We start from the raw sequence: 14,916 nt of genomic DNA on the forward strand, positions 1-14,916 counted from the left end.
GTGCCAACTTGGGCCAGTGAAGCAACGTCCTCCACAACTAGGCTGAAGAACAAAACAACAGCAACTTGTCTGTTCCCCTTCCCCCAATTCCCCAGCACGGTTCCCATCCCCCAATTCTCCAGTAAAATCTTAACAACAACAAAAAAAGATAGAGATTGGGGAGTGAGCTCCTAAATATACAAGGATCCTGTCAAGTTTTAGGAAAAAGACAAGATTTACTTATTTTCCTGAATTCTCTTAAAATGTTTCAAAGGGAGTGTAGCTAAGACTTCCTATCTAAGCCTTCCTTCCCTTCACAAGCATGTTGCATTTCTGCTTGTAATCCCAGAACGCAGTGTAACACCTAGCACATGGCATTTGGTCACAAATACTTGTTGGTGTAACTGAGGAACAGACATCAGCAAATGACTCTGGACCAAAATCAAGATGCATCTTACAATCAACAGTGTCTTACAGTCAATGGAATATGTTGTTGTTCAACCATTTGGCAGAGCTGGAAAAAGGCAGAGCAAATGCCAATGTTTGTCAAGGAAAGATGTACCTTAGTTAGGAGGGTGGTTTTGAAACAATTAAGTGTGAAAATGAAGATGGTAACGTTATCAAAGGTCATTCTAAATTCTTGCCACATTAGGGGGAAGAGTATTTAGATTTTCCCACTATTGGAAAAAGAAGACTCTATAATAACCTGGGCTAGTCAGTAGCATACCAATGTTAAAAGTTAGATGTTAGTAATAAAAAATACATGTATAACAGTTGTTCTGAAACATGCTGAAAGCTGTCATACTGCAGAAATTCTTAATCTACAGGCAGTCTATATAGGAACCTGAGCAGGTAAATAAACTTGTATATATTTAGGCAAGATCTTATGTCTGTGTCCAAATGGCCCTTTTCTCAGAGACAGTTCATAGCTTTTGTCAGATTTTCAAAAGGGTACTACGACCCAAAATAGGTTAGGAACTATTGTTCATTGGTTTTTAGACTGTACGTTTATATACTAGTCAGAACAAAAGACATAAACAAAAAGCCAAGTAAAATCTTAATAAATAAATGAGAAACCAATTGATAACACCTATTTACTGGATGTCTCCTCTCTGTGAGGTACTTATGAATAACTAGATAACTGTCTAATATAGTTAGCAGAGAAACAGGTAAAAATTCTGGAAAGTTCTCACAGTCATCAGGCAGAGATGACAAACTTCCATGGCAGATGCCAAGGGTGCTCTTGGAGAAGAATCAATAAAGACAGATCTGTGGAATCTAGATTAGAGAAGGTTTCATGGAACTATAAACAAAATTATGAAAATAATCACCAAGTTAAGAAAATATTAATGACCATTAATGTAGAAATGAGAATAACATGGTCAACGTGGCAATGATAAAAAGCACTCTGTAAGAAATCAAGAAAATTTAATCAACACAAAACTGATGACATTTCTGAGACTTGGTTAAAAGAGAATACAAAGAAATAATCAGACAATAAATGGCTTTGAGTAATAAGAAAGTATGCTCAGTATACTCAATATGGACTTGAGAAGACCCAAAGGGGAGAAATAAGACCTTCTGGGAGGCTGCCATGGACTCCCAAGTCCCAGAAGGGAAACAAAATAATAGGGCTCTTTATTAGCAGAGTACAACGATATAGCTGTACAGCATAGGAAGGAGTACACGCATGATCACATTGATTGTTCTTAACCATTGATAAATTCTCTTCTCTCAGCTATCACCCGCTGTTAGCTTCCTAAACCATTTTTAGAGAGAGAGAGAGACAGACAGACAGACAGACTTGCATGACAGAGGTATAATCTCCAGTTTTACAACTGGATAGTTTTGTTATATAAATGATACAACCAAACTTCTGAAGTGCCTACTATGCAATATACATTCTAGTAGGCACTTAGTGTATATTACCTCATTGAGTCCTCACAACTATCCTGCCATATAAGCGTCCTGACCCTCACCTTAGTAGTATGGAAACAGAGATTCAGAGAAGTAAAATAACTCCAGAATCACCCAATCAGACCAGCAGAGCTAGATCAGAAATGCAATCTGATGGAATCTAAAGTTTTCAGTTTCCAAGACACATTATATCATCAGCTGCTTTCATCTTTCTTTCTAGGTAGATGTTCAATGTGATTTTTATCTTTAAGTTAATATTCAACCGTGTTCTATTTATAGCAAAGAAAGAAAACTTGAAAGAATAGAAGAATAACCTAGCGAAGACTGTACCATCTGGAAGTCACTCGCATGTACAGTTATTCTGGTTGTCTCATTCCCAGCTTGCCTCCCCCCACCAAAAAACAAAGCAACAGAAAAAGAAAAAAAACACTCTTTAAATTTTAATAATTGTTTCTTTACAAGCATTATAGGGTATATGTACAATGACCTAAAATAAAAAATTTATATTTGTTTTCACGGAAAGTTTTTTAACTACAAATATATACTAAATTATAATGAGGAAAACTACAAAATATTCCAATTCTTTCCCCAGAGTAATATAAATAAGATGGACCCACCAATGCTAGGGTATTTTTCATCCTTACAAATATCCAATATGGTATTTTTGATTCCTACAAATATTCAACGTAAGTCTAAAATTAAAATATTTTCAGAAATAGAAAATAAAAATATAGTACTCCTGTTATGAAAATTTGATTCTTAAAAAAAGTAGTACATAGAAATGTACACTTGAAACCCATATAATTTTACTTTTACTAACCAATGTCACACCAATAAATTTAATAAAAATTTAAAAAAATGAAATAAAACTAGTACAATAAACACACTTTGATAATTTTAGTATTTTAGTAATTATTACAATTTTATTATATTAATCTCACAATTTAAAAATATTTTCTCCAAGAAAAAACACTTACTTGAATTGCAGGCTGCATGGTCATCAATATGGAAATGAAATTGCTTTTCTGAAAAATAGAACAAAACATTAATATGCAGATAATGGCAGCTTTCTTATTCTTCCAAAGCCTCAAATTATAAGGATTCTGCTTTACTCTATTTGAACACAGGAAACTTTTTCTTCTAGTTGGAATAATTTGACTATAAGAGAATTCAGTAATCACTCCAGCTTCTTACTTCATAAAAATACTCCTCATTTGTGACAGGAAAACCTGAAACACATTTTAATATGTAGTTTTTGGCACTGGTATCAAAATAATTTTTTTCCCCCTAGAATAGAGAAGTGATACAATAGAAGGAACATGATGTCTCGTCTCTTCTCCTCTCTCTCTCTCTCTCTCTCTCTCTTTCCTTTAGTAATCTACCAAAAGTGAAAATGCTGGTGGGATCTTTCACTAATTGTATGATTTCAAGCAAGCCAATTCTTGAAACATCTGTCTTCAAAGGAATTCTTGAAGCATTTGACTAGTAAAATTAGCAGTAAAACTTAGCCACATAAGTCTCCCAGAAATTTCCCCTATAAACATAATGTAAATATAATATAAATACAAATGTCACAACAACTGATACTCAAAGTGAAGCATCTCTCATCTGATCTTTACATGGAGAACATAAAGTTCATCTGGACTTTGTATAAATTCACATGCTTAACCATAAGCTTCTTTTGCCAGGTGACACAGTAACAAACTAAACATCCATTTTAACTGTGAAACACACTCAACGTCTTTCTATAATAATTTTTCATAACTGATTTTCTCCATGAGGTGCTAAAGACAAAAAAACAAAAGAAACAGCAGAATTTAGCTCCAAGTATTATTCTTGAAATCTACAAGGAAAACAACAACACAGCTGTAATTAAGTTAGGTTAATATAATTCTTTAATGTATTTTCGGAGGAAAAAAAGTGAAGAGTTTAAAAACACTCAGAATAATTAGCATATATAAAACCTAGGATTTTTCATTGCTTATAGCAGCATAATACAGTAGTTATTTTTTATTGTAAACTGCCATTAGGAGATGCTAAGAAAAAAAAATAAAACCATTTATAAGGCTAAAATGCTACCAGTTTCCAAAAGTTACTTTCTCCTCTAAGTTATACCAGACGTACCTCATGCACACTGCCACCTACTCATACTGCCTTCCTTCCAGGAACATTTCTTCTGGTACCAAAGCTGAACTTGAAGCTAAACCTAACTGAAAAATCCAATATTACATCACATTTTCTTTGCGGGAAAGCGAAGGACAGCAGAGTGTCCTTTTTGATGTCATTTTTCCTCGCTCTGCCATAGCGAAAGGCCAAAGTACAATTGAGCATTACTAATGAGCTTGTTATGCTTCCCACGAGCTAAGTCAGTGGGGAATACATTTTCCTTTAGCATAAATAATCCTTTGTCCCCAACAAAGATCCACAGTAAGACGCTTCCGAGACCATTTTTTAAAAATGCAGCAAAGAAGCTGCTCCCATTAAAATAAGAAGTCCCACATAATCAGACAAGAGCCGGAACAGTTGGAACTGCCAACCCCAAACAAAAGAAAGCTGAAATTATAAGGCGTGTGCAAATCAAGAACAGTGACACTTTCACAAAGAAGCTATCACAAGAATGTTTAGCAGTTGCACTTTTTGTGGAGAAGTCAACAAAATTAGTTTTATGAAAGAAATGAAGAATTTGTGTACAACCTCCAGTCACTTGAACTTCAGCAGAAAATTCTTTTTCATATATATTTCTTGAATCATTTCTTCTTTTGCAATTGAAAGAACTGTTTTTAAGACAACAAAAATAGAACCCATCTGGATTACCATTAAAAATAAATTCTTTAATAAAATACTCAGGTAAGTACTCAGGTAAGTTATAACTTCATATGTGAAAACCTATCATGTACACAAATATATAGTTTGACAGGAAAACTTTTATAAACTGATGAGATTGTATCAGTGAATCATCAATTCATCCATCAGCACTCACTGGGTCCCAAATACTAAGAGCCAGTTATTGATAGTTTCTAGTCATTCACTATTCTCTTTCTAAACCATTTTTGTGTCTCAGGCATTTAATACCCAAAGTAGCATCTTTTCTATAGTTAGCCCCAGTCCTCAATCTTCATCCCAATTCTCAATTCTTGATTGCGTCTCACTCATTGTTATTACCTATTTTCCTCTTTCCTATCTTTCCCTGAAAGACTGTCTCGATTTTTCCCCTGATAAACCAATTATACTGAATCAGCAACATTTCCTTTTTGAAGCTACATCTTAATTAGAAACTTATTGGCTTTATTTTGTTTCTATTTTTGTCCTCTTTTTGGAGAAGTCTACTTCAAGCCTTTGCCAACTTGAGGAAGTCTTTTTCCTTAGATGTAGGGGAAAAAAAGACCTCTCATGTGACCAAGGGCAAACTATACTCTGACCTGCTGGGAATCTTGCACAAGACGAGGAGCTTCTGCAGAGATCGCGAGTGAAGACTGCTCCACTTAATTTTCAAACCTGGCGGAAATGTTAGCAACACAATGTGCTCATCCACCTGATTCGGGCCTAACCCACTCATCTTAAAAAGTTTTAGTCACGAGGTCCTCAGGGTTATTTTTGGTAAGGCTCTTCACGCCCATGTGACTTCAGATCGTGACAGGGGAAAAAAGGCCAACCTGTTGAACTGATCCTTTGTCCCACAGCTGCAGACTCTGAAGCTGAGCACATTTTTATTCCTCGCCCACATTACAGGATATGGTGGGGAAGGCAGATGGTGGCATGGCTCGGTCCTGGTACAAATCGAGGGTCAATTTAGAAAAGAATGGCAAAAAAAGCTAAGAAATAAGGTAAGTTTCTTCTGAAAAATAGTAACATCAACGGCCACTGCAACACATATACGTTCAGCACTCAGCCGGTACACGATAAACGCCAAAGCTGGGAGAGTGGTTACTGCTAAGAGGGAGGAAGGCGAGACTGGGGAGGGATGGACAGAGGCCTTTCAACTGTACTAGTAAGATCTGATTTCAAGGGAAGTGGTGAGAACACCGGTGTTATACTAGTCTATACGCCTTTCTGTATGTCAAAACACATTTCGGTTTTTACTAAGCTTCGTTTAGAAAAATAGTTGAAGAAGATATCCTCTCTGATTTGTTCAGGAAGAAAAACAACTTTCTAAGCTTTAAATTGTTCAGTAAAATATTTCCTGCTAACAGATAAAAATCGAAATGCTATATCCATACTAAACATAATTCCTATTTTTATATGTACTAAAATAACTCACCATAAAGACACCGCTGCAGTGATAGAAAGCAGCAGCTCCTGCATGTATTAGCTAGCTATAGGACCTTGGGATGGTTCACTTCTCTGAGCCTCAGTATTCTCATTTGCAAAATGAGATACCACCACCTCCCGCGTTATGGTCATTGTAAAGGCTAAATAAGATGATACAAATAAAGTTCCTGACACATAGCTGGCACTTGACAAGTGAGTTGTTGTGATCAATACTATGAGACATAATGATAGTTCATTTATTATCATTTAAAAAGAGATGTTTAAAAAGAGATAAGAAAACAAGGCCAATAATACTCAGAAAACATTAAATGTAATTTGGAAAGCTTGTTTTACTATCATAAAAATAAATACGGTTACCAATGAAAGTAAAAGCTTTAAAATGCCCACATACTAACTGGGAGGATGCTGCGATGTGAATTTGTGACGTACAGTTCTCTTGCTAGAACAGGAGTTTCCGGGAGTTTATCCAACATAGGCGCTCTGTCCCATTCAACCTGTCTCCTCACTGTCCTATCAGTTTTGCTCATTTCTGTGGCTGTGTCACTGTTTGGGCTACCTGCTTTGTCGGGGGGGGGGGGGGGGGGGACGGGACTCATTCATTTATTCAACAAGCATTTACTCACACCCTTTACTAAAGTAGGCACATGAGCAGCAGACACAGTGATGTACCTGACAGACATATGGCTATCCATATGGAGCTAGTCTGTGTATGTGGGGAATACACACATGGAACACACAATATTCAGTCACAGTTGTTCTGAAGGAAAGAACAGAAAGAGGAACATCAGGGGCCTACGTGAGACTTGATGAAGTGGTGAAAAACGGTTTTGCTGGAGGACAAACATGAATTTGAAGCATGGTAGGAATAAGCCAGGGAGAGCGAGGAAGAAGAGTTTTATGCACAGAGCATAAATTTTTGTACAGAAAGAGTTTGGCGCAATTCCAAGACCTGAAAGAAGCCAGTATGGCTGAAGCATGGAGAACATGTGGCTTAGGGCAGGGCTGAGACGTTAGGCAGTAGCCCTATCACACAGGCCATGCTGAGGAAATTAGGTTTCATTCTACGTGCAGCGGGAAGCCAAGGAAGAGCTCTAAGCAAGGGAGAAACATAATCTACTTCACAGTTTTATAATAAAAGAGCTCTCTGAGGGGGAGAGCAGCATGGCAGCGAAACAGTGACGGGTTTAACAGAAAGCGGGGAGGAAACAGAAGGAGGGGTGCATAGAGGCGGGAAAAAGAACCAGGGGAAACAATGAAAAAAGGAGAAACCGTGAGAAGCAGAAACAGTGAGAGCAAAAGAAACAGAGCCTGCAGGAAATCAGCTGGACAGTCGCCAGAAGGGGGAGGGTTAGGCATCCACTGCAGAGCGCAGTGACAACTGATGGCGACTAAGCTCGGATGCTGACGTGTCTCCACGGCAGAGAAGTGGAGGGATGTGATACCTATTTTGGAGTTAAAAGCAAGGCTTGATAATGGTTAGTGATGGAGAAGTGAAAGAGAAGGATGTAAGAGCAGAGTGAAGTGTCGAGAATGACTCCCAGGTTTCTGGCTTACGCAGCTGAGCAGATAAGATAGTGGTAGCAGTTACTGCGATAAGGACGATGGGAATCTGAGCAGACTGAAACAGGGAGCCCGGCACAGACAGGTCAGAAGTGCTGTTTTGGTCACGTTTAATTTGAGAAGCCTTTAAAGACACTCAAGTGGCAATGTCAGGTTGGCAGCTGGCAATGCTAATCTAGAGCTAAAAAGAAAGTTCAGGGGGAGATAGAAATTGTCAGCAAATACTTGGGAGGTAAAGCCACTGGAGGGAATGAGATCGCCTGAGAAAGAAATGAAGAAAGCAGTGATAAGGGTCTAAGAACAAGTCCTGCGAAAACCTAACATTTAGACAGGAGAGAAAGAGTCAGCAAAGGAGATAGAGAAGGAATGGCTGAAGAGATTCCGCATCTTCTCAGTTAACCCAGGGGTCTAAGGTCTTTGATTTCCCTCTTCCTAGCAGCCCTCCCTCTTCCACCTGAACTCATTCTATCTTTAGCTCTTTAAGGCACACAGCATTTCTCCCAATCACTTGTCTTCACCGTGAGTGCTTTATATTACTTTGAGTTTTTCCTGTACATTTTATGGCCAAGTATAAGTTCCTGGACTGCTGTTGGAAATGGTGTTGACAGGAATATTCGAGCCTGAAGCTGAGGAAACACTTTTGGTGGGAGAACTGTGAAAATCTCTAGGGAAAGCTCGGTGGTCTCCCTCCTCCACAGTGTTTCTGCCGTGGAAGAAATGGAACAGCAAAGCTGGGAGGCAGCCACACAGTAAACAAATGTTTGAAAAGAGACCTTTTTGGGGGTTATTAGTTTTTATTTTTATTATGTAACCTGAATTGATTGACTGACTTTGCCTCTCACCCAACAGGTCCAAGGTGAAATAGGTAGAGAGGTTACTAGTCAAGGTTCCAGCAGGTCAAGCAGGCTGCTACTCAGGGGCCCATACAACAGCAGACAGTACATTTTTATTACACTTAAATAAACTCCATTTGTGGTAGACAATATAATGGTCCCCAAAGATGTCTGTGTCCTAATCCCCAGAACCTGTGAATATACTACGTTTGTGAGCAAAACAAACCCTGCAGACTGAGTCAATTAAGGACCTTAACATGGGAGATTCTCCTTGTGGGCCCAGGGTACTAACAAGAGTCCTTAGGAGAGGGCTGCAGAAAGGTCAGGGTCAGAGAAGGCCATCTGAGAACGAAAGCGGAGAGAGACAGAAGGCGACAGATAGCACCAAGGAAGAGAGGCAGAGAAAGAGGGGGAGACTGGAGTGGGTATGCTGCTGGCTTTGAGGATGGAGGAAGGAGCCCAGGAAGGCAGGTGCCCTCTCGAAGCTGGAGAAGGGAAAGCGATGGACTCTCGCCTGGAACCTCCAGAAGGAACGCAGCCCTGCCGACATCATTTTGTTTTTTTATTTTTAGCTCATTTCAGATTTTTGTCCTCCCAAACGATAAGATAATAAATTTGTGTTGTTTTATTTTAAACCACTAAGTTTGTGGTTATGTGTTGTAGCCATAATAGGAAACCAATAACACATAAGTGAAGAAAGGAAGATTTATCCAGAGGGTCAAGACATTTGACCTAAACTAGGGAAGCGATATGGATGCAAAACACAATTAGAAGCTACAGTGAGCCCAGCATGTGGAAGCAATGAGAAAAGGACACCAGGTTAAAAAAAGAACAGATGCAAAATTTGTAGGTAAAACCCACTAAGTGCTGTGTTTGCTAACGTCGCCACCATCACCATCACCACCATCAAATGCCCCTGCCTTTGAGATCATTTATTCATTCTTTCACTCATTTAAATATTTACAAAGGTTTCCTGTGTTTACCATCTCAGGGAATGACACCAAGACTCACCAAGTTACCAGGTCATCCTTGATTCCTTCCTCTCTCACATCACTACCTCTTCCTTCCGGAGTCCCTACCTCACCTCAGCCGAAACAGTCAATGACCACATCTTGTTGCTTCTACTTCTAAATTTTCTCTTCAATACCTATAACCACTCCTCTAGTTCAAGCCACCATCATCTTCCTCCGGGTTTACTGAAAGAGCCTCCAACCAACCAGCCACCCTTTCTCCAGCCTCGTAAGCCTCCAACCTGTTCTTCATGTACTCAGCCAGAGTGATCCTTCACGAACTCCCGCTCCCATATGAGGACATGTTACTACTCTCCTGCTTAAAACCCTAAATGGCTCTTCAATGCCTTTGGGATAAAGCCCAAAATCCTGAACAAAGCTAACCAAGCCTTACAGGATCCGCTCCAGCCTCACCTCTTGACCCTTACACTCCAGCCATATTGAACTATGCTTAGACCCTTCGAGCACCATGCTCTCTCATTTCTGGGTCTTTGCACAAGCTGATCCATCTACAGGGAACACTCTTCCTCCTCTTCCAGACTCATTACAACCTATCATTCACATTCAACTCCCCTAAAAAGCCTCCCTGATCCCCCTCCCCAATTTAGGTTATATAGTGATAATACGCTTCGATTTTACTGTACTCTGTACTTCTTAAAATAAGATCCTCAAGAGGTAAGCGTCTCCATACCTTCTACTTCTATGTAGAAATCAGTGCTAAAATTAATATTGGGATTACTCCTAAATACAATGAATTTTGTATTTATAACTAAAAGGAATATGAAACAATAATGAAAATTATTTCTGGTGTATTCCTTTAAGGAAAAAGGCAGCTTCCAAAGCCAGATGAAGACTTTTAAGAGAAAGAAATAAGATGTAACAGTTTAATAAAACATCATGTATTATTTGCAAAATATAGACACTGTTCATTTGCTGGCAGTCTTTGCCTTTTTATTTGAAATTTTCCTCTTGCACAGTTTGCCAGAGATTCAACCTCAATAACAATTTTCTATTAGACAGAATTATTAATTTGTCACAAAATTTTGTGGGATACAAAACAATTTTAAAGAACTTAAAATCAGTTTGCCTTTATAGATCATAGACTAAAAGACTCTATGGAAAACACACACTAGTATAAAGAAATGTAAAAACAATATTAAGTATCCATTTGCAGGAAACTGCTCAAATAACTTACGGGACAGTCATACAGTGGACTCAGACATTTGAAAACCATAAGATAGAACTATGCCTACTAATATGAAAAGATGTCTATCATATCTTATGCAACCAAAAGCAATCTGCAAGATAGTATATATAATTAAGTTACTGGGATCATAATGTTTTCAAAAGTGTGTGTGTGTGTGTGTGTGTGTGTGTGTGTGTGTGAACAAGAAAAACTTCTGAATAGTTAAAAATTTTTTCAACAGCTAATTTTATTTTGGAGATCAAAAATATTAACAAGTCATCCATCAGGTGAAAACAAATGTCATTAGGTTTAAAACTACATAAAGTGAGCCCTTCACCATAGCGAATATTACATTTTCTTACAGAAGTTTATGTTGTGTGATAGTAAGCATAAGTTTCTATTAGTCAGCACTTCAGCAATATCCAGCATATAACTGATAGTCATAACCCAGTAAATTCTTATGACACTTTCAGCAACAAAGATGAAATGACATTCAGCATATCTGCTACATTTTATTACATTCTAGTTCTTTGGAAATGAGTAATTCATTTATGAAATACATGGTAACTTTCTGTTAAAACAACCTACTCTGTTACAGTGTAATAACATGAGAAAACTTTTTGAGTTTTTAGGAGAAACACTAAAGAAATTATAACTTTGAGGCATTTCTCTATGGCAATTAAATTTCAATTAAAAATAGAGAAACTCAAAGTAAGGCAAGTTTCCTATTCTCTCAAATCCCACGTACATCACATGGTTTATTAGGTATGTAAAGGTATATCTGATATCAAAGTATAGAGAGCAACAAATAATAAGTAAAACACACACACACCGGAGATACATACATAGACATGTTACTGAAAGAAAGTAGAATATAATAATACATAGTAACCTTAATCCCTTACTTTCCTCATCAACAGTTGGTTTCAAAAAAAATTATTGAAATAACTGAACTTCCTTGTCTTCTCTCCGAACTTAAAATGAGAGTTATAGGGAAAAAAAAAGATACTAGAAGAGTGCTGTTTAGTAAAAATATAGTGAATAAGCAAAAACCACATGGGAAAAGATAAATTAGGAAACATTACTTCGGAACTGACCAATTCTCCAAACACCAATTGGACTCATTTAGTTTTTTAGTAACATCGTGTATATTCTTGACATTGCTCTCTTATCACACACTTTGATTTACCATCACAAGGTACTTCTCATTTTTTTCAACTAATGAAGTATTCAAAATAAATCCATCCCCACAGCAGAAATGAACCTGGGCCCTACAAACAACTCTGTGCTGAGAAGTTGCTTAATGCTGGGAATATAAATGTGAGGGAAGTGTGATGCAAAAAAGAAGCTGGACGTTGGGGTGAGAGAGTCGAGGCTGAATTCTGGTGGCCTTTAGAGAGTTATTTCCTTTCTCTGAGCTTCAGTTTCCTCATCTATAACATACAGATAAAACCAACTACAGAGCAGAATTACTAAGAGCTTTAAGAAGAACAGGAGAAAGCACCTAGAACACAGTACCTGGCACATTCTAGGCAATAATGTATCTGATAAGAGTGTTTGGTATGTGTCAGATACTGTTTTAAGTGCTTGGCATGTATTAACTTAATTATTTAATAATTACTGTCACTACCTTTGGCACTGCCTCCGCTTCTGCTCCTCTCCACCCTTTGGAGATAACTTGAAAATTTGAATCCAAATTAAACAGCACAGAGATAATAACAGCTGTGTGTCAGACACTGTACTAAACTAGTTACATGGATTATTTCATTTAATCCTCACAACAGCCCTCACTCACATCAATAAGGTAGGAACTATTATTAACCTTCTCTTAGAGATTAGTTCCTAATGCAGGCTTAGAAAGATTAAATAACTTGCTTAAGGTCACACACACAATAAAGTCTGATTTCAGAGTCCGCGTGCTTAGCAACGCTGCTACACTAAAAGGAAATTCGACTTTTAAGTAATCTCAAAATAGCAGAGACACCTACTCTTCATAGCCCATTAGTTTTCAATGAGTTTTTGAAACAGACGTGTCAAGTAGACAAAATGTATCAGTATCTACACTTATCACCACAGTTTCCGCTTTTTCCTTCAGATCTATTCCAATCTCCTCCCAAAGGGGATCTGAGCTGGCGAGAATTCCAGTTCCTAATCACTGAAGAGCAGAGAGATAGACAGCAGGTCACAAACGAAGCAAAACCTAAACTCTGAAGTTTTTTCGCAGCCTGCAAAAAACCACCTCTTCACTTTGTAACGACTGAATCAGCTTCTGCACCACAAGCACTCTAAACCATAGGGTTTGAAAAGATTCATTAGGAACCAGGGGTCCTATGCATTCCCTCCAAAACTTTCCTCCCATTACCAAGGCAATCAGCAAGCCTTCCCTTTCTTTTGCAAGCCCGCCCCGCACCGTGCACCCCGCGCAGCCCTGCAAACGGAGGGGTGTGGGTAGGAAAAGCGTCACGCGAACGTCCAGTTCCATCCCCTTGTTCCGTCGACTTCAGCGATCTGGGCCTCGCACGGACTGGTGACAACAAATAGGGAAGAAAGTATCGGGGGAAATGACTATGTGTGTCGTTCTCTTTCTAAGGTCTGTGACTTCATCGATTCTTCCGGAGGGTTTTGTTGAAGAATCAAGTGACCCTAGAGATGCTAGGCGCTTGGGGATGAGGGTGCTCCTGGAGGCCCTAAACCAGCTTCAGGCTGTGATCCCGTTTTGGGGTCTAAGGCAAGGGTGGGAGCGGCTCGACGGCACTTCCCCGGCCAAGCACGCCCGCACCTGCGGGCCGCCACGCAGGCACACCTGTAGCCCCTCGCCCCGCACTAGAGTGGGCAGGTGAAGGCAGGCCAAACTTCACCTTGACGGCCCCCGGAACCAATCAAAGCACGCGACTCCCGCAGCGGCCCAATCGCAGAGCGTCTTGGGTTCCGCAGCTGGGGGTCCCAATCTAACCACCACTTCGCCTCCGCGGAGAGCGTGGGTTTCCACAAACTCTCAGGCCGAAGCGCGGCAGTCCCCAGAAGGCGAGTAGAAGTTCGCGGGGGAAAGACAAGGCAAACGGAAACACTCACCCGCCCTGCCGCAGGAGGGTTACTTCTCCCCGTGGGGCGACATCTCGGCTCAATCAGTGCGGTGCCCGCACGCCCCTGAGCAACCGCCGCCGCCACCGCCGCCTCAGCCTTAGGGTTCGCCGCGAAATCGCCGCCGCCTGTTTCGAAGGGACCAATCAGAAGGCGGAGAGTAGGCGTGGCTGGAGGCCCCGCCCCTCAGGGCCGCCCAGGAAGCACGCGAACCGCGCGCGCGTCTCCGTCAGCCCGGGGCTCCCCGCCTTCCACCTCGTGGCGTGTCACAACTGTGGTGGGCACGCTTCTCCTTTCGCTGAAAGACTGAGTGGCTGGGTTACCCAGCAGATCCTCCCATCTGGCCCCGTGGCGGCAGCCAACAGTCGGTCCTATTAGACCCCATATCCTGGAATGTTGCCCTTAGAGTTCAGGGATGTTGTAATGAGTTTTATCCTGACCTGATAAGGGCCCCTCCCAACCGCTAATCCACTCGTGATCTGGCAGTACTGAGGGCGCCATGGTTTCCGGAGAGACTGTCACCAAGCAGGAATGGGAGTCCTAAGTAGAAACCTAGGAGAAGAGAGATAGGCCCCTCTTCTCCTGAGGGGTAGGGGTGAGGGGTAGGGAGGAATCCTCTAGCTCCAGGCCACAACTGAAAGCAAAAAAAAAAACAAAAAAAAAAACGGATGCTGGCACTTCCTTAAGAAAACACAGGAGCCAGGGGAGAAAAATTAACCTCAACATGATGAGATAGGCTTACTAACTCAGAGGGTTGAGATAAAAGCAGAGACTGGACTTAAATGTAGCAACAGATAGGTCTATAATAACTGTAAATGTGGCTTGTGAATAGCAAAAAAATAAAAAAATCAATGGTCAAAAACCTGGAGGTCCAGGCCCTTCTCCTATTGTTAGTTCAATTTTGTCAAATCATGTCACAGCTCAGGGACTCCCATTCCCCATCTGTAAAGTGTGGGAGTTGACCTGGAATTATGGTCTCTCTCTAGCATTTATTCCATCATTGACTCATCAAAAACAGTGAGGAGGTACTGCTGCTTGCCAAAGAGACTAAAATGAAGAAGACAGTCCCTGCCTTCAACAT

General features: G+C 40.1%; 1 protein-coding gene across 1 annotated transcript in view; it reads right to left on the minus strand.

The window, feature by feature from the left end:
* Positions 1–13,920, minus strand: part of GAS2L3 (growth arrest specific 2 like 3) — a 39,409-nt gene extending 25,489 nt beyond the window's left edge. The window contains exons 1-2 of the mRNA XM_019641675.1: positions 13,827–13,920; positions 2,874–2,921 (exon numbers count right to left, since the gene is read on the minus strand). Coding sequence (XP_019497220.1) covers positions 2,874–2,897 — 24 coding nt within the window. The 5' untranslated portion in view covers positions 2,898–2,921; positions 13,827–13,920. The remainder of the gene's footprint in view (positions 1–2,873; positions 2,922–13,826) is intronic.
* Positions 13,921–14,916: the final 996 nt, after the last annotated feature.

Source organism: Hipposideros armiger, unplaced genomic scaffold (assembly GCF_001890085.2).
Source record: "Hipposideros armiger isolate ML-2016 unplaced genomic scaffold, ASM189008v1 scaffold_63, whole genome shotgun sequence".
Classification (NCBI taxonomy): Eukaryota; Metazoa; Chordata; class Mammalia; order Chiroptera; family Hipposideridae; genus Hipposideros; species Hipposideros armiger.